The 27,763-nt window shown below is 44.5% G+C and overlaps 1 protein-coding gene across 1 annotated transcript in view; it reads right to left on the bottom strand.

Moving 5' to 3' along the window:
* The window catches only part of plch1 (phospholipase C, eta 1), a 200,473-nt gene that overhangs the window by 147,978 nt on the left and 24,732 nt on the right, over window positions 1-27,763 (bottom strand). The window contains exon 2 of the mRNA XM_038815875.1: window positions 13,421-13,557. Within this exon, the coding sequence (XP_038671803.1) occupies window positions 13,421-13,499 (79 nt within the window). The 5' untranslated portion in view covers window positions 13,500-13,557. The remainder of the gene's footprint in view (window positions 1-13,420; window positions 13,558-27,763) is intronic.

Below are 27,763 nucleotides of genomic sequence, written 5' to 3'. Positions count from 1 at the left end.
GGACCCCCGGTGGAGGGGGGTGGAATGGGGTGCTTCTTGGACAAGCTGCGATTCCCGAGGGTGGAAGAGGAGCGGGTGGAGGGACTGGGGGCGCCGATCGAGCTGGAGGAGGTGGTCAAAGGGACAGGGAGCATGCAGTCGGGGAAGGCGCCGGGGCCGGACGGGTTTCCGGCGGAATTTTATAAAAGGTATTTGGACCTGTTGGGCCCCCTGTTGGTCCGGACCTTTAACGAGGCAAGGGAGGGGGGGGGGGCTTTGCCCCCAACTAAGTCACGGGCGCTGATTTCCTTGACCCTGAAGCGGAACAAGGACCCTCTGCAGTGCGGGTCATATAGGCCGATTTCGCTGCTGAACGCCGACGCGAAGCTGCTGGCAAAGATCCTGGCCACTAGAATAGAGGATTGCGTGCCCGGGGTCATTCATGAGGACCAGACGGGGTTTGTGAAGGGAAGGCAGTTGAATACGAACGTGCGAAGGCTCCTCAATGTCATTATGATGCCGGCCATGGAAGGGGAGGTGGAGATAGTAATGGCATTGAATGCGGAGAAGGCCTTTGATAGGGTTGAGTGGGAGTATCTGTGGGAGGTGTTGGAGAGGTTTGGGTTTGGGGAGGGGTTTATCCAGTGGGTGAGGCTGGTCTACGAGGCCCCGATGGCGAGTGTAGCCACAAATAAGAGGAGGTCGGAGTATTTTTGGCTGTACCGGGGGACGAGACAGGGGTGCCCCCTGTCCCCCTTGCTCTTCACGTTGGCGATGGAGCCCCTGGCCATGGCATTGAGGGAGTCAGGGAACTGGAGGGGCATGGTGCGGGGTGGGGAGGAGCATCGAGTATCGCTGTTTGCGGACGACCTGTTGCTGTATGTGGCGGACCCGGTGGGGGGGATGCCGGAGATGATGAGGATTCTTAGTGAATTCGGGGGTTTCTCTGGGTATAAGTTGAACCTGGGCAAGAGTGAGTTGTTTGTGGTGCATCCAGGGAATCGATAGGCTCCCACTGAAGCAGGCAGGGAAGAGCTTCAGGTACCTAGGGGTCCAGGTGGCTGGGAGTTGGGGGGCCCTGCACAAGCCAACCTCACAAGGTTGGTGGAGCAGATGGAGGAGGAGTTTAAGAGGTGGGATATGTTACCGCTGTCACTGGCGGGGAGGGTGCGGTCCGTTAAGATGACGGTGCTCCCGAGATTTTTGTTCCTGTTCCAGTGCCTCCCCATCCTTATCCCAAAGGCCTTTTTTTAGGAGGGTCAACAGGAGTATTACGGGATTTGTGTGGGCGCATGGGACTCAGAGGGTGAGAAGGGTGTTCCTGGAATGGGGCAGTGATAGGGGGGGGGCTGGCGTTGCCCAACCTCTGTGGGTACTATTGGGCTGCCAACGCAGCGATGGTGCGTAAGTGGGTAATGGACGGGGAAGGGGCAGCATGGAAGAGGATGGACGTAGCGTCCTGTGCGGGCACGAGCCTGGAGGCGCTGGTAACGGCGCCATTGCCGCTCCCTCCAACGAGGTATACCACGAGCCCGGTGGTGGCGGCTACACTCAAAATTTGGGGGCAATGGAGACGACATAGGGGAGAAGTGGGGGGTCATTGGAGGCCCCGATACGGGGGAACCATCGGTTTGTCCCAGGGAGCATTGATGGCGGATTTCTGGGCTGGCACAGGGCAGGGGTTAGGAGGTTGAGGGACCTGTTTGTGGAGTTAGAGGGGAAGTTTGGGCTCCCCCGGGAACATGTTTAGGTACATGCAGGTGAGGGCGTTTGCCAGGCAGCAGGTGGAGGGGTTCCCCTTGCTGCCCCCACGAGTGGTGCGGGATCGGTTGCTCTCGGGGGTGTGGGTTGGAGGAGGGAGGATTTCTGACATATACCGGGTAATGCAGGAGGTAGACGAGGCCTCGGTGGAGGAACTGAAGGGTAAATGGGAAGAGGAGCTGGGTGAGGAGATTGAGGAGGGGACGTGGGCGGATGCCCTGGAGAGAGTGAATTCCTCCTCTTCCTTTGAGAGGCTTAGCCTCACACAGTTCAAGGTGCTGCATAGGGCCCACATGACTGGGACGAAGATGAGTAGGTTTTTCGGGGGCGAGGACAGGTGTGCTAGGTGCTCGGGGAGCCCAGCGAACCACGCCCATATGTTTTGGGCGTGCCCAGCGCTGGGGGAGTTTTGGAAGGGGGTAGCAAGGACGGTGTCGAGGGTGGTGGGATCCAGGGTCAAGCCAGGCTGGGGACACGCAATTCTTGGGATGGCAGTGGAGCCGGGAGTGCAGGAGGCAAAAGAGGCCGGTGTGCTGGCCTTTGCGTCCCTTGTAGCCCGGCGGAGGATCTTGCTCCAATGGAAGGATGCGAGGCCCCCAAGCGTGGAGGCCTGGATCAATGATATGGCGGAGTTCATTAAATTGGAGAAGGTGAAATTTGCCCTGAGGGGATCAGTACAAGGGTTCTTTAGGTGGTGGCAGCCTTTCCTGGACTTCCTGGCGGAACGGTAGGGAAATAGGCCGGCAGCAGCAGCAACCCGGGGGGGGGGGGGGGGGGGGGGGGGGGGAGAGCGCGGGGGGGTTTGGATCGGTGGGAGGGAGAATTGTGTACATGGGTTTGTGGGATGTGGCGGGTGTTATCTTTTTCCCTTTTTTTGTTGGGTGTTCTTTTGGTTTTTTTCTTTTGTTTGTAGTTGCTTTTGAAGTTGGGTGGGTATTGTTCTTGGGGTGTTACCGCGGTTGTTTTGTTAATAGAGTTGAGATGTTTATATTTTGTAAAAATTTCAATAAAAATTATTTTTTTAAAATTTAAAAAAATAAAAAATAAATGTTGGCCTAGCCAGTGATACTCACAGCCTGGGAAAGAATTTTAAAAAATGAGACTGGCAAAAAAAATTGAGGATATGTTCTTTCAGAAGTTCGTAAAGCTCCATCTAGTGGCAAATGTTCACAGGTGCCAGGTATATCTCAGAAATGAAAACCTATTAAGGTACCATGTGTTGGCATGAAAGAATGAAATGATAGTGTCCAAATGAGCAACAATTGCACCAACACCAGCCTGGAAAGAGAAATGAACAACATAGCAAAGTTATTAAAATGGCCAAAATCAGAAAATGGCCAAGAGGCTACAATTGGGTAGAAGGCTACAATCCAATGTGAGGATAAAAAGGACTTTTTTTAAAAACTCCACGCATTTGATAGCAAATTAAAGCACTCTGCATTGAAATAAACTGTCTGTGAGTAGCAATATGCTGAAAAAGTATTACATTTATTTTTGTCCCTTTGTTGTACTAAAGTGAATGAATTTATTCCTTCAATTGTTTTTGATTGAAGTATAAAATTGCAGTAGAAGTCAAAATCCAACCATCTCATCATCATACAAACTTTTCTTCTTAAAAAGGAGGATCTGGCAATGGCATAGCAGATGCAATACTTTTTAATTTATGATTTGCCTCTAATTGCTGACATACTGGCCTGCATTAATTGGACCGGTACATAACCTGAAAGGATTGGCCACTCATGCAGCAACAAAGCTATCATGGGATTATCAATTTAAATACCGTCCATAAGTTATTTATAATGTGTTTTACAGCTTGTATGCAAGAGACCTGGCCTTATATGGTGCTCTAATGTTGCGCACACCAACCTCATCCTAGCAAATTAATTAATGGAATTCAACTGCTCTACCAATTCCATCAAAAATTATCAAAAATTCATCCCTCAACTTTTTGTTTTTGAATATTTTTATTCTCCTTTTTCATCCAAATTTACACTCACCAACAAACAATCCACGGTAACAAATGCAAGGTCAATCCCCTGGCCAACAATCCCTTTCACCCACCAACCCCCAAACAACCCTCAACATTTTAAATACGAACATCAAAGAAAAAGAATCAGGAATCAACCATCGCCTCATACATAGTCACCAACAACATACACAGTCCAACCCCCTTCCCACCACCCCCAATGTTTGATGTCATCCAATTCTTGAAAGTGCATAATAAACAAAGCCCATGAACTGTAGAACCTTCCATCCTTCCCCTCAACTCAAACTTTGCCTTCTCGAGTGTTAAAAACTCCAACAGATCCCCGCCACGCCAGGGCACAGCGTGGAGAAGCTGACCTCCACCCCAACAGGACCCGTCTTCGGGCAATCAACGAGGCGAAGGCCACAACATCTGCCTCCGCACCCAGTTCCAACCCCAGCTGCTCCGATACGCCAAATATGCCTTCCAGGGGACCCGGTTAAAGCTTCATATGTATCATCTTCGAGATTACCATGCAGACTTCCCTCCAATACCCCTCCAGCTTTGGACAGGACCAAAACATATGAATGTGTTTTATGGGGCCCCCCTGCCCACAACATTCTCAAGCATCCTCTACTCCCTCAAAAGGCTGATCCTCACCTTTGTGAGCTGCGCCCTATAGACCATCTTCAGCTGTATCAGCCCCAACCTTGCACACAAAGATGAAGCATTCACCCTCCGGAGCACCTCACACCACAACCCCTCCTCCATGCACTCTCCCAACTTTTCCGCCCATTTTGTCTTAATCCCATCACCTCCAGCAGTGTCTTCTCTTCTCAAAGAATCGCCCCATAAATTGCTGACACCCTCCCTCTGCCACCGGAAAGCTCTGTATCTCCTTCTTAGCGAAATCCCGGACCTGCATATACCTAAAACATTTCCCCCTGCTCAACCCATATTTTGCCCCCAGCTCCTCCAGTCCCACAAACCGGCCCCCCAGAAACAAATCCATTAGTGCCCCGACTCACTTTTCTCAGAAAACTCCAGCCCACTTCCCTGACTTAAATCTATGATTCTCCCAAATCGGTGTTTCCCTTGACCCCGCCTCCAGCCTAAAGTGCTGGCGCAGCTGCCTCCAGATCTTCAATGTCGCTACCACCACCGGACTCCCAGAGTGTTTCCCCGGGGCCATCGGGAGTGGCGCTGTTGCCAACGTCCTCAGCTCCCACCCCCTGCACAGACTCTCCTCCATACTAACCACCCCCCTCTCTAACCCACCTCCTCACCTTCTCAGCATTTGCCACCTCAGTAATAATACAGTAACTTCGGGAAACCCAAGCCCCCTGATTGCCATCCTCTCTGCAACAGCACCGTCCTAATCCTGGCCACCTTCTCCCCCCAAATCAGATCCCAGCCAAATTATTAAATTCACCCTCAAAAGAACAATTGGTAAAACTCACCAATTCTTTAAAGAGAAGGCAGGATAAAGTTGAGAAGGCTGTTAAAAAAGGTATGCGGGATACTTGTGTTTATAACTGCCAACGGTGAGAACGTAATGTTCAATCTTGATAAAACACTGGTTTAGGTGCAGCTGGGGTATGGTGGCCAATTCTGCACACAACAGTTCAGAATATCAAGACTTAGAGAGTGCAGATGAGATTTACTGGAATGGTACGGCAAAGGAAATACATGAATAGGTAGAATTCATATGAATTAGGACATTATATTTCCGAATTGAAAAAGTGGACACATATCCATGGATAGCCATTTTTACCCAGAAGCCTTAAACGCATACACATGGACAGCACAAGTTGACAGCTTTGGTTTCAACAGGTGCTAAACAGACTTTGTGCATGAAATAACACCAGGACCTTTCAAGTTCTCTGCACACTAAGGAAAATTAAAGAAAAAAGTTGTAAATGCATTTTTGAAAGGCACTTTAGAAGTACTGTTTCTCCTCGTCTGTTCAAAAGACATTCTTGGAACTTAGCTCAGCAAATGAGCAAAACATTTAAAAACCTATATAGTTGTAAATTACTTCTGTAAAAAATAGAAAACTTTGGAGGTAAACAGGAAAATAAGGACATATTTAAGAACATGAAGGGCAGCACAGTGGTTAGCACCGCTGTCTCATGGCACCAAGAACCCGGGTTCGATCCCGGCTCTGGGTCACTGTCCGTGTGGAGTTTGCACATTCTCCCCATATCTGCGTGGGTCTCACCCACAGCCCAAAGATGTGCAGGGTAGGTGGATTGGCCACGCTAAAAATAATAGTGAATAATAAGAACACATCTGAGAGGAGGAGTTTGAACACCCATTGTTGCTAAAGAATGATGTGATCTGGTTCAGAAGGGTATAAGCTGTTCCAGCTTCCTTTCAGAAAATCAGAAATTTTGCAGAACGATACTGGGAACCCCTTAATATTTCTCCAGTGTCGAGGGGTTGGATATCATAAAGCAGATAGCTTTTGCATCCAACTGACCAAAACTGATCCACTTGAACATGGATAGGTTTTCTGAAATTGATATTAGCTGTGGCCATGTATCTTAAAAGTTTTATTGCATTCTATGCTTTATCTTTTATCATAATTAATGTCACGATGTACTTACCACTTTAAAATGTATTGCTTGAGGGCGGCACAGTGGACCCGGTTTACTATCTGGGTGGAGTTTGCACATTCTCCCAGTGTCTGCACGGGTCTCACTCCCGCAACCCAAAGTGTGAAGTGGTTGCCGTGAACTCAGGTGAGGGTGATTATTGAGGGAGTGATCCTGATCTATATTTGGGGCGAGAGATATAATCCACTTCACCAAGGAGGTGTTCTCGACAAGGCACATCACAAATGGACCTTTAAATGTTGCAGGACCCTATGCTTATAGTTCTGTCCAGAATGTCTATTAGCTTTATAATTATAGAAGCAATGTCTGCTCCCAGTGGTACTAAGACCCAGATTTAGAGGCGACAGATCTTTTATCATGCTGCATGAGATTTTAAGTCCAAGCTCCCCTGGTTTCAAATGTGGAATTGGAAATTTCCTTAAAGTACACTTTAAATCCTAGCTGAGATTAGGTCGTGACAGAATGGCTTAGCAAGAAGGGATAGGCTCAGTCTTTGCATTGGGTGATCCCACTCAAAAGCTTTATAAGGTCTAACGATCCAATTGCCAAACCCCTCTCCGATCAAGTGGTGGTAGATTTTGAAATTGAAGGTTTTGATGCTGCTGGACGGCTAAGGCCCATGGCACTAAAGTTATTGATTCCCAGGAGGAAGGCATCCAACAGATTGTTTGGGACATTCAGGACAACATGCATGTTAAAATTCTGTTTAATACAGGCGCTGATTAAAGCCTATGTGGGAAGTTGATTAACAGTTGTCTTTAGGGCAATTTACACGTACTAAACCACAACTAGTTGACTATTATCGTCTGCCGATCACTGTCCGTGGCATTACATCTAGCCTCAAGGTTGGGCTGGTACCTGCCTCAGTTTGGCGTCTTAGGTTTGGTCAGCCTGATACAAAACATGTCCTTAGAATTTCTTCCAGTCCTGAGAGAGAGAGAGAGAGAGAGAGACAGAGAGACAGAGAGAAATAGGACTTTCCCACTCGCCAATCAAAGCTGATTGGCCGAAAATGGCTATGACAGCCCCTGATGGATTTCAATACATCTGGACTTGCCTCCTGCAGGATTTTCATGTCAGTTCAGTATATTCCTCAGATCATGTTATTAATCTTTTAGAAGATTTGCCTCATGTTAACTCTTAGTGAGTGACATCTATCTTTCTCAGAAAGTGATCTACAGGATCATTAAAATGCTGCTGATGTTGTTTTGCCCTGCGTATTTCATGAACATTAAGAAGTGTCAGTTTGTCAGACAGAAGGTTGATTTTTCAGGCCTCCGTATTACTGGAAATAGTCAATGGTAAATGGTCAATGGTTAACCTATTCCTATAAAGGAAAAGCTAGTTATAATTTTCAGTACCAAAAGACATTGAATAATTTGTAAGCCAGTTTAGGACTTCTAATCTTTGCCGAACTCTCAGCACTGTATGCTCAGGTTGGTGAAGCAGCGAAGGCCCATTTATTTTTTCCCCCCAAATGCTTTTCCAGATTACAGAAGTTGTGTTATGTACAGGAAGTTATCAACCTTGAACCGAGAGATTTGCAAGTTCCACTCAATATTCATTAGCAAGATAGAAGCTGCTTTGTTGTTTACAATGAAAACCACATACAGTTCAGTTTCATTCTTTTTTAAAATAAATTTAAGAATACCCAGTTCTTTATCTTTACGATTAAGGGGCAATTTAGCATGGCCAATCCACCTACCCACTTCAATTTCATTCTTATAATTTCTCAAATGTTGAAAGGCAGGACAGTAAAAATGTATGTCATGACTATGATAATATGCGGCCTTGTCAAGGCCCTTCAGGGGAAACACCCCATTACCCTTTATATTGTAATTGCTGATTTACAGTCAGTTTTACACATGGCATCTGATTACAAAAGAGCCAGTACGACAAGCCACGACAATTGGGCTTCATTCCTTTCTTTTTAAATAAATATAGAGTATCCAATTATTTTTTTTAAATTAAGGGGCAATTTAGCATGGCCAATCCACCTACCCTGCACATCTTTGGGCTGTGGGTGAGTTCCACGCAGATACGGGGAGAATGTGCAAACTCCACGTGGACAGTGACCCGGGGCCAGGATCGCCCGGGTCCTCAGCACCTTGAGGCAGAAGTGTTAACCACTGCACCACCGCGCTGCCCTACATTGTGCTAATTTTTGACTTATGCATGTTTTGTAGTTCAATATATTTCCTTCTCAGTTTGCCTTTGCCCTGATCATGAGGGGGAGTGTGAAGGAAATAGATGAATAAATAGGTAGAATTCATGTGTATTTAGGACATTATACTTTAGTGTTATTTATCAGAATAACACCATTGGCTGATGTAATGTCACGTGTTATGCAATGATGTCATCAGAGCATTTCCCAGGCTTTTGTGGAGTTTGCCATTGTACCCGGTTTTGAGCAGCATCTTGTAAATAAACCCCTTGCACTATGTTACATGAACGTGGGCCACCTCGGATTCTCTCTCTTTGTGGCTACAACAAAAACAGAACGAAAGAGAAACTGGCGACGAGATCTGGCCATTAAAAAAAGGGACGATTTTGTGAGCCAGAAGCAGAAATCATCGGCAGAGATTCAGGACCATACACCATCGGTAGTGCGGTTGGGAGAAATATCACCGGCTTGCTTTCTAATTTTTCCCAATTAAGGGGCAAATTTAGTGTGGCCACTCCACCTACCCTGCATATCTTTGGGTTGTGGGGGGGAAACCCACACAAACACTGGGAGAATCTGCAAACTCCACATGGACAGTGACCCAGGGATGGAATCGAATCCAGGTCCACAGCGCCGTAATGCAGCAGTGCTAACCACTGCGCCACCGTGACCCCAAGATCGCCTACTTTTAAAGGTAAAATTATTATGGCAAGTAAAAGCAACTCAAATAAATATTTGGACATGGCGCAGTTTGTAGCCAGGGATCAACGAATCATTCAATCGATCGTGACAGCCGCTAGTCCGAGTAAAGGCTTTTTTTCGAAAAATGACAAGTTACTGGGGGCTTACTTCAAACAGAGGAGCGAAGTTTCCAATACACTTACCGTTGTAGTGGGTACAAGTGTGGAAACCATGCATGGGGCACTGAATGGGTTGTTGGAACACTATGGGACTGCAACTCTGCAACCTACTGCCTGGGAATCGATAGTGAGGCACACAAACAGCAAGACTTCTTCTGCGCTCTAAGTTTATCGGCTTTGAACAGAGGGAAAATAATTGGCAAGGAAGACACATTGAAGGCTGAGGAGCATAGATCAGGGAGCAATCCAAAATTGCCAGGTGAGAAGGCAGCATGGACGCGTTTGATGAGGAGGAGGAGAAGGTTCCAGTTGTTGTTCCTGAAAACCAATCAGGCACCAGCAGACCTGGATACTGCAACCTTGCTCAGCTCAGTTAGGAGGAAAACATTTTACTACAGAATTTAGTACACCCAGTTAAACCTGAAAACAAGTCATATGATGAATTACTGACCATCTTGCAAGGACATTTCTCTCCCTGCCCACTATTAACAGCAAAAGATTCCACTTTCACCGTCATGGACAGGAGGAAGAGGAAAACATTTCACAATTTGTTGCATTATTGCAAAAGCTAACAAAATACTGTGAATTAGAATAAGACTTTGCAACTGATTAGTTTGTGGCGTCAAGAATGAAGCCACCCAAAAGGAAATTGTTGCCTGAAGGTGCATTAATCCTAAAATTTGCTGTAAAAATCGCAACATCCATGGAACTTGCTGCGAAAGAAGCTTCGCTGATTGGATTTTGAGCTAAAGTGCATAAGATGGAGTCTGTGAGAAGCAGGTCCACAAACAACCTACCATGTCGTCGCTGCAGCCAAGTGGAGATCGTTGGAGCAAGAACAAATGCAAATATTGCGGTAACGTTGGTCACATTTCCCAAGGCATGTTGGTCATGCCAACCTTCATTGACACAAAAGAATTATGCAAAGAAAAATACTGCAAAATCTACATGGAGAGTTAACCAAATAAGTGATCGATCTGAAAACTCACAGATTTCCAAAGTGTCAAGTCAGCTTAAGGAATTTAAGCTCGGCATTCTAGCAGTTCAAGGAGACCAGCAACAATTTTGGGTCTATTCCAAATTAAATGGGAACACTCAAGTGGTGGATACAGGCACTGCACATAGGAACATAAAAGAGCAGAAGTAGTCAATTCAGCTCCTCCAGCCTGTTCCACCATACAATCAGATCATGGCTGATCTCTTCCTGGTCTGAAATCCACCTCCCTCCCCGTTCCCCAAATCCTTTTAACATGTTTTTTAAAATCAGAAATATATCTATCTGCTTCTTGAAACCATTTAATGACTCAGATTCCACCGCACTATGGGCCAGTGAGTTCCACAAAGTCATGACCCTCTGCGTCTCATGTCGCCTCTCAACCTTTATCGGTGACCTCTCGTTATAGATTGCCCCTTAGGGGGAACATTTGGTCTATGTTTACTTTATCAATCCCTTTTAGTATTTTATACACGTTGATCAGATCCCTTCTCATCCTTCTAAACTCCAGCAAGTATAGGCCAAGCTGTACAATCTCTCCTCATGCGTCAACCCTTTCATCCCTGGATTCAATCTGCTGAACCTCCTCTAAACATCCCCCAATGCCACCTACCACATCCTTCCTCAAATAAGGAGACCAAAATGGGACACCACACTCCAGATATGGTCTCGCCAACCACCTAAACAATTGAAACAACACTGCTCTACTGTTAAACATTGCCTAATCGATATCCTGCACACACTCCATGAGCATACTGATACATCAGGACCAATATCGCCGATGATGCTTATGGATTTCTCCAAAGCATTCAGTCAAATAAATCATAGGATTGCCATTTCTAAACTTCTATGAATGGGAGCCAACTCATCTCTTGTTTCTTGTACAAACAACTTGATTTCAAATCGTGAACCATGTGTCAGGTTTGATGACAAAATGTCTGAATTAAGATGGGGCCTGCTGTGTTACTTGCCGTGATCAATGACACCAGTTGCAGAGAATGTGATGCTGGCTGCTTAAAATTGTTCGACCCGACAGTTGCCAAAAAGCACAGCATTTGCACTGAATTTCGCTTGCCAACTATACTTGAACATCTTCACAATTTTCCTGTAGAGAATGGAATACGTCCTAACCTCAGTACACAGGTGACGGTCAACATCTCCTTTGCTCAAAACAAACCGATTTCTCCCAATTTGTCAGGGAATGAAGTCACAGTCCAGCATTGTCAATCCGCTGGGTTTATCCAGGCAGATCTAAACTGGGATTTGCATATCAGTTCTATTATTCATTAAGCTAACAGCCATCTGTGCATGCTTTAGGAGCGGTGTACCATTCCTTCGAGAGCAATGATCTTGTAACCATTTTCTGTTCCTATAGTGGAATACGGAGCACCTGTGTGGTCGAGCTCAATCACAAATCAACAATGTAAAAACATGAAAACGGTTCAGAAAAGGACTTGCAGGGTCATTTTAGGTCCTGATTACTGTAGTCCTCAGATTCTTTGCAAAACTGCAACCTAGAGACTTGAGAACGAAAAGGATCAACTCTGTTCTTTTGTGAGATCGCTGCTGAACTCGAAATGTCACTACTTCTTACCCGCAGACAGATTTCATATCAGTTAGCAGCTACAGAATTCAAAATAACTAACAGAGGGAAAATGTAAAATGCCAAGATTTAAGAATGTTTCAATGCCATATCTCATCCATGCAAATGAATATAATGACCGCCATATATTGAACCCTGATAATGGAACCCAATGATCAATACATTTATGGTACTCTGCTTTATCATTGTTTGTACTTTTATATTTTACTTGGATTGATTGTAAAACTCACCTGAATTCAACCCTTGGCTATGACAGTGGTTGATTTTAAATAGTCCAATAAACTTTTGATAATGATGAATCAATGGTCAGAGGGTGGGATATGCACCCAATTAAGGATGCAGGCACACTCAAAGCCGGAGGTGCAATAGGTGAGACTTGAAAAGCAGTTGAATGTCACAGCAGATAAATGAGGGAGAGGGCACCCTAACATGGAGGCGCTCTTTCTCCAATTATTTCAAACTAAAATTAAACGGTCTTTGCAATTCGGCCAAAACTGTGGGGGAGTATCCCACCATGGGCAGCTTATGGCTGCAGCCACAATCAGTTAGGCAAAGGGGGGTGGGCTGCAAGCCTGTTTGGACTGCTGTCCCCTTGGTATGCTGCAAGAAGACTGCCTTCAGGCAGCTGTACTGTCCTCCACTGCCTGCAGGAAACTGGCGGCCAATTGGGAAATCCCAGTTGGCCTCCAACTGCAGGTCTCAATAGGCCTTTAGGTCAACTGTTTACTGCCAATTTCGGCCAGGTAACTTTGTCGCCACCCCACACCTTGCCTTCTCTCCGGGGAAACGGCCTGGGAGCTAGCATGCTGGTCAGCAGCGCTATTTTGTACGTGAAGCTGGGTAAAGAATATTGAGAATCATTAAACAAAATTATCTTGGTGATTTTAATTGTCTATTCTTAAATAGTCAAACAGGGGAAACCTCACTGGGACATGAAATAGCAAAGCTGTTCAACCATTTTAGGTTAACACTAAAAATAAATCTTTAACATCAGAATTTCACATACTGGTCAGGCGCCCAAGAAATCTTGCATTCAATCTAATATTGTGAAAATGAAAAAATGAAAAATGAAAATTGCTTATTGTCACGAGTAGGCTTCAAATGAAGTTACTGTGAAAAGCCCCTAGTCGCCACATTCCGGCGCCTGTACGGGAAGGCTGTTACGGGAATCGAACTGTGCTGCTGGCCTGCTTGGTCTGCTTTCAAAGCCAGCGATTTAGCCCAGTGTGCTAAACAGCTCCTTGTGCATGTACATCTGTTCATTTACAGAGTATTGCATTTGTATTGCTTAGAAAGGGACGCACCTGAATAGTGTAACGCTCGTCTCGTCTCGTTGCAAATGCTTAATAACCTGGCTTTTGTAAGATCTGTAGGTTTTTTTCTTTTATCATGAACATGTTCTTCAAATACTTGTCATTTGGCAATCTAAAGAATTACATCCACGCCTTGTTTAAAGGTAAAGCAAGTTAACTTACCATGGAACACGCCATTGTCTGCTAGGAAGTGCCTGCAGTACTGAAGGCCACCTTTTCTGTTCAGGACCCAGGAGCTCATTGTAAATCAAACTATAACCAAGAAAAGGTCTACTGTGCTCCAGAATAATCCAGCCAAACTGCAAAGCAAAGAAGAAACAGGATACACATAAATTAACAAACAACATGAGCCTGCAGACAAAGATAGGGGGATGGGAACCATTGATTTTTATCTAATGAGTTTAACTAATTTAATTTTTGAATCAAACAAGTCTCTAAATAATGAAGTTGCATTATGAATGGAGTAATCAGGAATTATTTTTGGCTGATCAATATCGATAATTATTATTAAAAGATATTATAAGATATAATATCATAGCATCTTACAGCAGTGACAGAAGCCATTCTGCTCCTTGCGCTTGTGCTATTTCTTTGAAGGAACAATCCAATTAATCATTCGTATAACAACATTTTAATATAATCATCTAAAAAATTATGCATGTTAGCCACAATGCCTTTAGTAGCCCAATAATCCCACCCAAACACAAAATGATTCTCATGAATTGTTAATTACATGGCAATATTGATTTATAGTGGTGAAATTACATTGCTAGTCACAATTCTCAGTCAATATAATTTTAGTCTGGTTTCTAACTTGCATCGCAGTACATAATCATAGAATTTACAGTGCAGAAGGAGGCCATTCGGCCCATCGAGTCTGCACCAGCTCTTGGAAAGAGCACCCTACCCAAGGTCAACACCTCCACCCTATCCCCATAACCCAGTAACCCCACCCACACTAAGGGCAATATTTGGACACTAAGCAATTTATCATGGCCAATCCACCTAACCTGCACATCATTGTACTGTGGGAGGAAACCGGAGCACCCGGAGGAAACCCACACACACACACGGGGAGGATGTGCAGACTCCGCACAGACAGTGACCCAAGCCGGAATCGAACCTGGGACCCTGGAGCTGTGAAACAATTGTGCTATCCACAATGCTACAGGGTAGCCGAATATATTGATATCTTATTGTATGCATATTTATTGAAACTTAACAGATGAAAGTCAGTGAAGGAGTGAAAAAGTTGTGGATTCAGGTAACATTCAAGCCATGTCCTTGCAATTCAAGACATAATTGGAACATCGTGATTAGAATAAGTCTTTGTTGTTTACTTCCAGAAATCTGTCAGTTTAGATATTCTTAGCCTTGCGAGTGTGGGAAATGGATAATAACTCAAATGGTCAGTTGCAGTGGAGGGAACATAACTAATTTCATGAAGGATTTGGTCGGTTAGCTCAGTTGGGTGTTGCGTGATGCGGAGCAACAGCAAACGTGTGGGTTCAATTCCCGTACCGTTGGGAGCGTTCTCAACCTTGCCCCTCGCCCAAGGTGTGGTGACCCTTAGGTTAAATCACCACCAGTCAGCTCTGTCTCAAAAGGGGAAAGCAGCCTATGTTGCTCAGGGACTATGGTCATTTTCATTCACAAGATTGTGGCTATTTCAAAAGTCTGAAACCTGCATGGCGACAGAAATCTATGCTTGACTTTGTCACTCTTTTGCACAATTAATATTTTGTTCATATTGAAATGCAGTGTCATGCGTCTACAAGTCTATCTTCAGAACTAGACTGGCAACAGATGGCACAAGATTCCATTAAGATGTACTTTTTTCTGCCACTTTCTGTAGTTTTGTGCCCCATTGGACTTCCATCTAGTCCTTACTGTATGGTTTTCATCCAGCATGGACTTACTTAATCACTTCTGATGGTATCAATCTTTGCTCACATTCTACAAGTGCTCGATCCATTATCCTTTATGTCTTCAGTTGATATTCTCGGATTTAGGTTGTTATAAACTTCAGCATGTACCATTATCAAATGAGGTACTTTAGTTTCATTATATTGTGATACGGGGGAAGTGGAGGTGGAATTGCAAGTTTCTAATCTAGTTTCTATTGTTGTGAAACATCAGACAGAACACCGTCTTTGTAGCTGTTTGTAGACAAAATGTCCAAAGTGATAATTAAAATAAATAGCTCTTTGCAAATAAACCTGTCTCATACAGAACTGCAAGTTCTCAAGTGCTGTGTTAAATTGTCAAAGATTGTGCAGATCTATTTACAAATTCATACGTCTCCTTGACAAACATTTAAGTTTTTTCAGGCATCTCTAATTATATTGTAAGAAAAATCAGTGTACTACTTTGCCATAAACACCAGAATGACCCTAGTTCAATTCTGATTTGCACAAGTTTACTTATCGCCGCACGATCAGAGATTGTGCCGGTTCCAGTGCCTGAGGGAAAATCACCCAGCGTTCCTGATTGGTATCCAGCAAGTTCTGCTGATAAACACACACATGGACATTGGTTGATAACAGCATCATGGTGGGTTTTAATTCTTTCCACATTCGAATTGATACTCAGGGCGGAATTTTCCCACAAAAATGACAGCGTCACTTCCAGTGTGAAAATCAGGATTCCCAGTGGGGCAATCCGGATCACAATCTTTTAGGCACTTCGAAAACATTTCCCCCCACCCGGTCACCTGAGAATCGCGCACCTGAGGCGCAAACCACGTGAATCACCCACCCCAGGGGTTATCTGAGCACCTTGGTCAAGGCTGCAGTTCTACAACTCCACAGCAGTTGCTCACAGTCAAGCCAGTAGGATGGCAGCTAGAGGACCAGCTCCCAGTTTTTCAGAGGGGGCCCTCACTCAATTACTGGAGGAGAGATGGGCCACAATCTAGCTGGCAGCAGGCCCTCTAGAAAGGTCGTCGATCCTCCCTGAGACACAGTGGCACCACTGGTCAGTGACAGCAGCATGACCAAGAAGACCAGGTAGGACAGGTGAGGTTCAAGCAGAAAAAAGATGAATGACCTACTACACACTAAGTGCCCCTGTCTCCCTTTGCCATTGTATCCTTCCATCATCCTCAAAATGTCACTTTGAATCCACATGGCACCACCTCCCAGCAACATCCTCAAAACCCACCTCCCGGGCACAAAATATCAGAACCCCTTCCTGATGAAGCGCAGTGGCCATAAGTACCAGTTGTAGGGGCAGCACGGTAGCATGGGGGTTAGCATAAATGCTTCACAGCTCCAGGGTCCCAGGTTCGATTCCCAGCTGGGTCACTGTCTGTGCGGAGTCTGCACGTCCTCCCCGTGTGTGCGTGAGTTTCCTCCGGGTGCTCCTGTTTCCTCCCACAGTCCAAAGATGTGCGGGTTAGGTGGATTGGCTATGCTAAATTGCCCTTAGTGTCCTAAAAAAAATAAGGTTAATGGGGGGGGAGGGGTTGTTGGGTTACTGGTATAGGGTGGATACGTTGACTTGAGTGGGGTGATCATTGCTCGGCACAACATCGAGGGCCGAAGGGCCTGTTCTGTGCTGTTCTATGTATCTATGTCCTCGACGTCCGAACTGCCAGGCGTCGGGTTCACATTATTCCCTTTTGTGTCCCTGCAAGAGAAGCTAGCCCATAACCACCAAGAGTAAGAGAGTGCGAGAGAGAGAGAGAGAGAAAGAGAGAGAGAGAAAAAGAGAGAGAGGAAAAAGAGAGAGAGAAAAAGAGAGAGAGGGGGAGAGAGAGAGAGAGAGAGGCGGTGGAATGCCCGAGATAAGGATCCTGACACAGGGGAGGTCCAGGAGAGAGATTGCCCTGCAACAGTGAGGAGCCATTGCACCTTCATCTAGATGATTAGTCTCAAGTGAGATATTTATTGTTCAAACCCTAGACCAGGCACCAAAACCATGTCCCTTGCGTTATAAGAACTTCAACCAATGAGTTTCATCTATCCACGAGCAGCGCCTTAGAGGATAAAAAGTCACTGCTATGGCCTGCACCATCCACCTTGCCAGTAAGAAGCACCTCCGGTGTGATCTTAGCAGGTGGGCTACTGGGTCACTATCTCGTGAACACCACACAACATCTGATGCACATCAAGTGGAGGCAGGAGAGCCCAGAGATTGCACATTTGGGAATCTGCTAGATCCCAGAACACAGCTTTGCCCCATCCAGGTGCTGTCCCACTGGACATGTTCGTCCCTCATCTGCTTAAGATATAAAGGCAGTGCTGGGAATACGAAGAGGAGTTGTCAGCAACGTTCCTGCGACTACCGGGTTGAATGAGGAAGTCCCAAAAGCCTTCTGACACAGGAGATCTTGGTGTTGCGTGGCCAACACTACGAAAGTGGCATCCACAGTGGAATACCTGGAACAAGGCGTCAGAGCTATGACTGGAGAACTGCAAAGCATGGCTCAGTCCGTGATGACCATGGTGCAGAGGACCATAGCTGAGGGGTTAGACACCATGGTGCAAACACAGTCAGCTCTAGCAGGATGTTTCAAAGGTGACCCATCCCTCATAGACAGGCTCAACTGAGTGTTTTTGTTTCCTCTATGGCAGGCACTGAGTTCCAGCTATTGAGCACATACTCCCTCTCGATCCCCTGCACTCACACCTAATCCTAGGTTCATGGGTTGCATCCCCTCCTCCTTGATTTTTTTTAACCACATCCTTAAAGTTACAAAGCCAATTCACAGAGTTGTCAGGGAAAACCCTTAATCCATCTCGTTGCTTTCTCCAAAACCCAATTCAAATTCAAACTGAAGCCAATTCATGGTCTCCACAAGAGACATACAAGATCCAAGCTAAACCAAAAAAGGAAAATGTGGGCTGCTGACATTTTTAAGGTTCAACTCATGGCGGCCAATTAGCTTGACAAGTAGGACTCCAAAAATGTTAAAAGGGCACTATTATTCTCTGTAGTTGAGATTGGCAACATTAATCGGCACCATTCGTAATCAGGCTGTATCATCCAGAGATCTCTTTGCTGTCATATTTTTCACTCAAGACTTCTGGGCAGCCACTGCATAATCTCCAAATGCTTTCTCCCACCTGCCCCTCCATTATCATCTTGCCTTCTCTTTGGGATCTCACCCAACCAGCCCCTTAGTCTCATCACACTCTTCCCTCCACTTCATGAGTCCCACACCCACAGTTGCCCCATATCCCTATGCCACTAACAGCTGTAAACTGAGCACTCAGTTTCACTTCCTGACCACACAGGCTTATTCAGGTCTATTCACAGCTGCAACCTTTGTACACCAGGTACAAGATGGGAAGGGTTTCTCACCTACTTCCTCTCTCTTTGGTTTAAAAAGCAGTGGTGCTTGAAAAAGCAGTAGTGATTTGCACCCATGTGACATCATGCTCGTGGGCACAAAGATTCGATGAGGACTGAAGATTTGATTATAACCTTACTAATGACAAAGAAACACATTCAAATCAGACCTCGCCCTTCTTGGGCGTGAACCTGATAGTGTCCTCGGGAAGGGTTCGGGATCATCGCAAATGGAGATCTCGCCAGTACAAATCTAGTTTTTGGCCTCTCGTGGGGTTTTGCAGCCAATGTGGCATTTGCACCAGTAGCTAATTGCTCCGCAAAACCACACCCTCCACGTCCAGGCTCGGCAATCAAAACTGGCACTTGATTGCAACCCTTAACAATAATTGATGGCTATGGAACTGTACTGCAGAACAAGTGAGCACCGTTGGTCAAAAATGATAACAGCAAAATAAAAGCGGCACGGTGGTGCAGTGGTTAGCACTGCTGTCTACGGCGCTGAAGACCCGGGTTCGATCCTGACCCAGGGTCATGGTCTGTGTGGAGTTTGCATATTCTCCCCATGTCTGTGTGGGTTTCAGCCCCACAACCCAAAGATGTGCAGGGTAGGTGAACTGGCCACGCTAAATTGCCCCTTAAATTGGAAAGAAGAAGAATTGGGTATTTTAAAAACATTATGTACAATCTGTAATACAAAAGTTCACATTTGAAATAATAAATTATATGATGGGAATAGATATCAATGCCATGCTGGTGAAGCACTTTTGGACAGCTTGCTTTGTGAGGAGCACTATACTTATAGCGCGCATTGCCTCATTTATACTAGTGTGTTCCATTTCATTCTTTTTGTTCTTAGATAGTTTTAATATATGGTGAGAAATGTTGATTACTCTGGAGATCAAACTTTCTTTTTCATATTTTGTACAAATAAAACAGGGTTTTCCCGTTCACTCAAATTCTGCAGATTATTACAGAATCTAATTCTAAGAGCAATCAACAGGCAGAAACATATGCCTTTTATAACAAATTAGACAACCGGAAGAAGGACATTGATGCACAATGGGCTTGTATGTGGCTTAAAACACACATCAAGCAAACTGAAACGAAGCATGCAAGTCACCCAACTGCTTCAAGCACTCAAAGGCTCAACGACATTATCCACCAAAATCGAGCTTTACTCTTATCCCTCTCTCCCCAGTGAGCAGATTCACTTACACCAACTCAATATCCAGTTGCGGTTGGCATGGTAACCAGCTACACATGCCACCCCCTTGGCCTCTGAGCTTTCCTACAAAGAAAGAACGGTGTGAGAAAGATTAAGAGTGCGATTGTGTTTATTTGTATTTCAACTTATATTATAATTAAACGTAATAAAATCGGATCTCACCATTTTGTGAATACAGAGATGTTAGTAGGTTATGAAGTATGTTGCCATATTGAATCTTAGCATTATCTATCTTGCGTTGCATCATATTATTATAGCTTAAAAAACAAGCTGAAATTAGTAGGATTTGCAAATGTACAAAAATAAAGCATTGCTCATGTTGTGCTTTCTGGCTTGCAACTATTAACGTAATCACATAATTTTCACTGTTAACTACTGGATTTTGTGAATTGCGCATTAGTTGGTTTTGCAGAATAATATCTGACTAAATGTATGATTCAGATTCAGCAGATTGTTGGGATTGCTCAGTATTTTTTATTATTATTTACACAACAAGAATTGACAACTGAATGGATTGAAATGGAACACCACAGCGGTCTTCCATAATCTATATCATGCAATACACCAACATTGGTATTTAGGAGGTGGGTAGCGAATCGACTAATTCAAAGATATTAATTAGAGCAGTGTCCTCTTAAGGGTTACTGTTCATCAGTACAAAGGACGTATTTCATTCTTGTTTTCTCAACACTACCCTATTGCAGGTTGAACGGAGAATGTTAGTGCCAAACGCATAGCAGCTGTAAACTGTAGGCTTGGGTTTCTGGTGAGCAGACGATGGATGACATCAATTTAACTTTTGGACCTCAACAGCCATTAGAAAGGAAGCCTTCATCCCATCTGTTGTTTGGAATGGATTCAAACCCAGTTCCCAGAGGTGGAAGGACAGATTCCAAACAGTGTTCTAATGCACAATGCCATCCAATTCTCCAGAGATCTGCATTTTAGCTAATTCTGCACCTGGTCCCCATTCTAAATTATAAACAATACAACACGCATAAAAATCGGTGTTGTTCAGGAACACGAGAAGGAAACAAAAAGCTATCTCTTATTACCAAGTAGTAGATACAACACCAAGCTATTTTTTACTGGAAGCCCTTGTATTTCACAGACCAAGATAAAATGTCAGGCATATTGCCATTATCCTGTTCTGCAATCGTATTAACACAAATGAGCATGCATCTCGTATACCAAGCGTAAAAGTTATTTAAACTCACATAATTAAAATGTTACTATTATACTAATTGTCGACTGCATTATGACGACATTTGTCCACAATGTAAATTGAAACAATGCTGCGATTTGAACTTGAATTGAATCCAGATATAAATTTGTGCACTAAAATGCCAGGAACACCCTTATATTTGCCAAGCTATTTTTGAGTTTTCAAATAAAACCAAAATGACATTAAAACCACTATAGCGTATGACGCAGGGAACAAGATCCAAGAACATTACTGTACTTTTAACACAACTAATTACTGCTTCAGAAATAAAAGGAAATGCTAATGTTGGAAAGCATTAATAAAATGACTTCATTAGAACTTCGCAATGCTGATATTCAGATATCACAGAAAGAATGTGTGACTTTTACTGTTTTCCATGATTAAAGTGCTTTAATGTGTCGTGTTTGTGTGTTTCTTTGCCATTGGAGTGGTTTATTTCAATATAAATGGTTCCAGCGGCAAGCTTTTGTGAATTTAAAACTAATGATTATTCATCATCACACACATGCCCCAGAGGATTAAACACAATGCCGCATACAAACACACTCACACACAAAGGCTAGATGCAAATGAAGGACAAAAAAAATACAATTGCAATCTGGAATCATTTCCGTCTCTTTCATAGCAGGCCTGTAGTTTCTTGGATGAATTGATGTGTTAGCTGGAGTAGAAGTCTTGTAAAAGCAGATGACTCTCAGTAAGCTGTGAGGCTTTGTGTCATTGAATTGCCAGGTGGTTAGCTCTCAGGTGTACTTAAAAATTAAAACAGGTTAGGGGGGTGCAGTAAACCATACCCAATTTTCAAGGGATAGCTGCAGAGTAATTTTGTAGCTGGTTCAATAGTTTAGATGATGATTTTGATGGTATCTGTTCAAGAATAGCTTTTAAAAATAATAACCTTTGTTAGTGTCACAAGTAGGCTCACATTACACTGCAATGAATTTACTGTGAAAATCCCCTAGTCGCCACACTCCAGCACCTGTTCGGGTACACGGAGGGAGAATTCAGAATGTCCAATTCACCTAACAAGTCCCAGGAATTGTGGGAGGAAACCGGAGCACCCGGAGGAATCCGACGCAGACACGGGGAGAACATGCAGACTCCGTACAGACAGTGACCCAAGCCGGGAATCAAACCCAGGTCCCTGGTGCTGTGAAAACACAGTGCTAACCACTGTGCTACAAGCAGGCAACAAACCTATATGACAAGTCCTTTTTCACATAAGCTGGTTTATTAGGCCAATAAACATCCTGTGTCGTGGCTTTTCACACCCTGAGAGTTTCAGAAAGTTAAGGGCTTTGTGTTTAGGATGAGGAGCCATTACAATCCAATGTAAGCTCAATCAGATCAATTTCATATTCATCTAACAACCATTGAGTTTCATGTCTCTCTTGTCCATGTTGAAGCAGAAAGATGAGCGGGCCAGTATGTTATAGTTTTTCTTTGATGGTGCATCCTTAACAAAGAGGTGTATGAATTTCACAAGTGACTGCGATAATCCACATTTTAATTAGTTGTTTGCTCGAGTTTCAGGACTGTCTGGAGAAAAATGCTGCCAAGTCACATGAAATGCTATATAGCTTTTGGTTATAGTTTTATGCCTGTACTCTGAATGACACATACCAAACTATCTTTCATTTTCATGATCAACTGGCTGGTGCCATTCAGGTTTGTTGTTTATATCTAATGCTGCCGGTTCATGTGCAGTAGTGGCAGAGGTTAAGGAGGGATTAAAATTGGTAGCGGGCAATTAAAGTAACTCGTTCATACTTCTGTATGGTTGGTAGCAATGTATGTTTAATCAGCCTTTCAAATTGGCAGAAAATTGAAAGGCAACCTTGTGTACAACAAATAATAAAAACTATAGGAGGCATAAACTCCAGCCAGTATGAAGTGATCGTAACGAGATACACCTTGAAGACTAACTCATTTACTTTCATACTGATTAAATCAGGCCTGCATTAGAACTGCTCTGCTAATATATACATGCACATTTTCACAACCTGCAGCATCAAGATACCAGTTTCTAAGAACATTGGGCGGTAGCTACAAAAGATATTTTGAACAGAACACTTTCACAGGGCTTCCAAGGCCTTAAGGGGTCTATCAAAACTCCGATGACATTAACCTGTAGTACCTACAAGTCTGTGTTGAGCATTGATGAGATGTAAAGAATGGGCAGTGACGTCACTATCTCTCTAGCGAGTGTCGGTTTGTTTAAGCTTCCTTCTCAGACCTTCACATGAGCTTCAGGCTCAAGGCCCAGTGCCCCTCGCTGCTGCAAGTGCCTGGCTGCCAGAAGCTGGTCCCTCTTGATTAGCAGCTGCCCTAGGAAAAGATTTACCTCCAGTCTCCAAGGGAACCATGTTCGCTATACACGACTCAAACTCATGCCACGCAGGGCGAACTTCATATGATTCGAAATAAATGTTGTGCAGCCAAGAAAACAGTACTCAAAATCATCCTAATTTGGTATCCACCCGAGTGGTTCAGTGCAGGAGCTCTTATCACCATTAATAAAATACTGGTAAAAACTTGGGCTTGATTTAGACAGGACCAGAGAAGAATGGAATGGAGGGGTAATCACACACCGTTGACCCTATGGCACAGTGGACTTTGGCAGACCTTAATGCAAATTGGTGCCTTTCTTGGCAAGGGATTTCAGATTTTGTGTCAGATATGAGGTGCAAACCTTGAAGAGTGCATTTTCAAAGAAAAACAGACAATTCATTGAAGGATTCAGAAGTATGCTATTTTATTCCAGACGAAGAAAGCAGCAATGTCTCAAAACTGTAAAATGTCAATGAATCAGCCAAACTACTCATGCACTGGTAATTAAATCGTAACGGTCAGTGATGATGAGAACTCATTCCATTACATTCTTCTTTTAAATAGGTTTATTTAAAAAATGTCAGTTTAAATAATTTAAACAACTAACCCCAGTTACAATATCAAAGAACAAAACAAACAAGCAAAAGCACAAATTAACTTAACCCCAAAAAATTACACTAAACCCCTTAACAACTGACAGTGGCTAGCTCTTTGAAAAAGGAAATGAATGGCTGCCATCTTAGGTACCTTCCCCCTGATGGTGTACTTAACCTTCCCCAAATGTAAGGAAGACATGAGGTCACCCAACCAAGCTGAGGCATTGGGCAGGAAAGGAACCCTCACCCAAGCAGAACCCGTATCTGACCAAGACCACACCCCCTCCTCCTAGACCATGCCCCTTCTGCTGAGACCATGCCCCCTCCTGGAGCCATGCCCCCTCCTGGGGCCACGCCCACTCCTCCTAGACCACCTCCACTCCTCCTAGACCACGCCCCTCCTCCTAGACCACGCCCCCTCTGCTGGGACCACGCCTACCTGCTGGGGCCACACCCACCTCCTAGTCAATGCCCCCTCCAGAGACCACGCCCACTCCTCCTAGACCATGCCCCTAATCCTAGACCATGCCCCTAATCCTAGACCACGCTCCCTCTGCTGAGACCACACCCCCAAGGAATCCTCAAGTGTTGAAGAAGGGAGCCCAAAAGCTTGCTAACTTGGGACAAGACCAGAACATAGGAGTGTGGTCAGCTGCCGCCCCCCTCCCCCCCACACACCACACCCCCACCCCGAGAACAGTACTCGCACATCCTCCATCCCAGTGACAAATTCACTCATCCTTGCTTCAGCAAGCACTTTGGCAAGTAATTTAACACCCGTATTTAAAAGTGAAATAGGTCAGTATGACCCACATTCTGTACAGTCCTTGTCTTTCTTAAGGATAAAAGGAAATAAAGGGCTGCGCAAGTGTAAAGGACAACAAATTCTGACATAAGCAGTCATTAAAACATATCTAAAATTAGAGGTACGAATTGCTCCGCAAATGTCTTATAAAATACAATGGGGATGGCATCAGGGCCAGGAGCCCAATGCATCAACCCAATGCATTTGATAATTTTTCTGGGCCCAACAGGGATTCCAACTCTCCTTCCTCCACAGCTGGGATGGACAATCCATCCAAAAAATTAGCCATGACCAAACTCTCCACCGGAGGTTCTGATCTATAAACATCTCAATAAAACATTTTAAAAGCCTCAGTGACCCAAGACGTGACGGAATTACTGTACAATCTCTCGGGAAGCCGTCTGCAGTCTCAGAGGCAAAGTGGCCTTCTCACCATGTTCACAAAATCCCAACCCTGCAGCTGGCCCATCGCCCTATCCCTGGATAATAATTCTAATTGTCTCAAGCTTTTTCCTGCTTGCCAACAACTGGTGGTCCACCTCGAGAATGGAGTCAACTATCTGTTCTCGCTATCTTTACCATTTGCACTTTGTCGGAACTTATCTCCCCCTGATGACCACCTTAAGGGCTTCCCACAGAGAAGGAGGAGAGATGGACTCAGCTTTATTAAGTTTAATACATTCCCCAATGGTGGTGGACTTGCGTTCACAAAATCTCTTGTCCGCTAATAATGCCATAACCAGTCTCCATTGCGGACAGTGACAATGATCTGATTCTAGTGTCAAGTCAGATGCTAGTGGGGCAGCATGGTAGCACAGTGGTTAGCACTGTGGCTTCACAGCGCCAGGGCCCCAGGTTCGAATCCCGGTTGGGTCATTGTCTGTGCAGAGTCTGCACATTCTCCCAGTGTCTGCGTGGGTTTCCTCCAGGTTCTCCGGTTTCCTCCCAAAGACGTGCTGTTAGGTAATTTGGACATTCTGAATTCTCCCTCGTGTACCTGAACAGGTGCCGGAATGTGGCAACTAGGGGCTTTTCACAGTGATTTTACTGCAATGTAAGCCTACTTGTGACAATAAAGATTATTTTTAAAAATTAATTATTTTTAAAAATCAACAAAATGTGGGCAATGGTCTGGAATCACGATCGCCAAGTAACCCATCGCCTCCACAAAAGGAACGGAGAGACCTATCCACCACAAAAAAAGTCGATATGCGAGTATACCTGGTGCACGAGTGAAAAAAAATGTTTAGAGAGAAAGAAACCACAAAGTATAAAAACCCCTTAAAACATATGTTATCACAACAGTTAGACCAAAACCCTACATGAAACTAAACCCCAAACCCAAGCACAACTTGTAAAATATTCAACTTCAACAAGAACAGAAAAATGCAAACATGAACAAGAAACACCAACAATTCCACATATCAACATTCCAATCCCCAATATCCAAAGAAACTTCTCACCCCAGGCCCAGCCCATTCATCTTTACAAAGGATTCTGCCTCCCCTTGCGCCTCAGTATTTTCCCTCAAAAAGTCACTCTTAGCCACATCTGGTGCATCACCCCAGACTCAACTTTAATACAGGGTGGCCTTGGCTTTGTTAAACGCAGCCCACTACACCAGGTCTGCTCACACATCCTGGCAAAACCTGATGGCGAGACAGACATTCAGATTTGTAGTCACGATCCTCCCTCGCACATCTCAGGACCCACTCTTTTTCACTGAAGCTGTGAAACGTCACGATTACTGCTTGCAGTGGTACATCAGACGAGGCTTCCATCGGAGTGTCCAGTGGACTTGCGCGAGGTCTGATGGAGACGTGGGTCCATCCTCCCCCACCATCTCTGCAAAATACTATGTGGGAGTTGGGCCTTCCATCCTCTCTGGCAGCCCCACAATTCAGATGTTTTGCCTCCTGGAATGATTTTCCAAATCATTTACTTTGGCCTTCAGACCATCAGAGACATCTCCGCCGCCAGAGGGGCGATCTGGTCACTATGCCTTGTATCGTAGTAGTTCAGTGTGCCGTTACCATTTTGTTGGTCCGTTTCAATGCCAAACAAATGGGAGCCAAGGTCTCTTCCATCGATTTGCAGAAGTCCCCCGACACAACCCACCCATGTTAGTCAAAATGGCAAGGTGCTCATAAGTATCTCGGCCATCGGTGGAGTAATCAAAGTCCCAGAGGTTGCTTCTGCCATTTCTTCCACCGACGAGCCCAAGAGGCCTCCAACTCTGGCAACAAATTTCTACTTTCTGCATATTTTCCTCAAGTTTTCCTGGGCATTTCACCTATATAGGTTCCTTATCCCATTAAATATGTGGGGTTTGAAATCAAAATACCCCCTCAAACTAAGCAAAAAAGGGCTAAAAGTGCAATACCCCAACAGGAGGCACTTTCTATATGTCTTCCTCCTCATCGGAAGGCCAATAACTCATTCCATTTCAACATTGTCATGCGATAACCATGAAATCATACTATTCGTCCCCAATGATCTCTTTATATCAATTTAAATTAAATGAATGTAGATGTCTCCATTAAATGAGTTTGGTTCATTTTGATGTAAAAGTTCTCAGTAAACATATGACCTTAAGGAAAAATGGTTGGGACAATTTATGTATTTTTCTCTTTAACTTAACACATTTAAGATTAATTAGATTGCAATTGCAAGTAAAATTGCACATCTTTATATGATAGTAGACCCAGGAGGCCTCCGAGCCTTCTGGTTGCCTCTGGGGAAATTATTCTCTTGCATTCACCTTCTGTCTCTGGAGTGCACCCTCTGGCCTGCAAACTGCTCAGGCACAAGCTGTATTATCAGCTTTTCAGGATGCTGTGCTGAAAATGTTCCCAGTGATATTCTGGAAAAATCCTGATGCATTAAACGAACAATCAAGGGTCACACCAACCTTGGCAGTGCTGTGAGGAAAGTCTGAAGGCTCAAACCAAGCTTGGACCTATTCAGTAGCTGGCAAAAGGCTTGCAGCATTTTCTGGGGCCAGGAGGAGTATTTCTGCATTTCT

Source organism: Scyliorhinus canicula, chromosome 13 (assembly GCF_902713615.1).
Source record: "Scyliorhinus canicula chromosome 13, sScyCan1.1, whole genome shotgun sequence".
NCBI lineage: Eukaryota > Metazoa > Chordata > Chondrichthyes > Carcharhiniformes > Scyliorhinidae > Scyliorhinus > Scyliorhinus canicula.
Note: the sequence above shows the minus strand (reverse complement) of the source record. Positions and strands in the feature narration are given on the sequence as shown.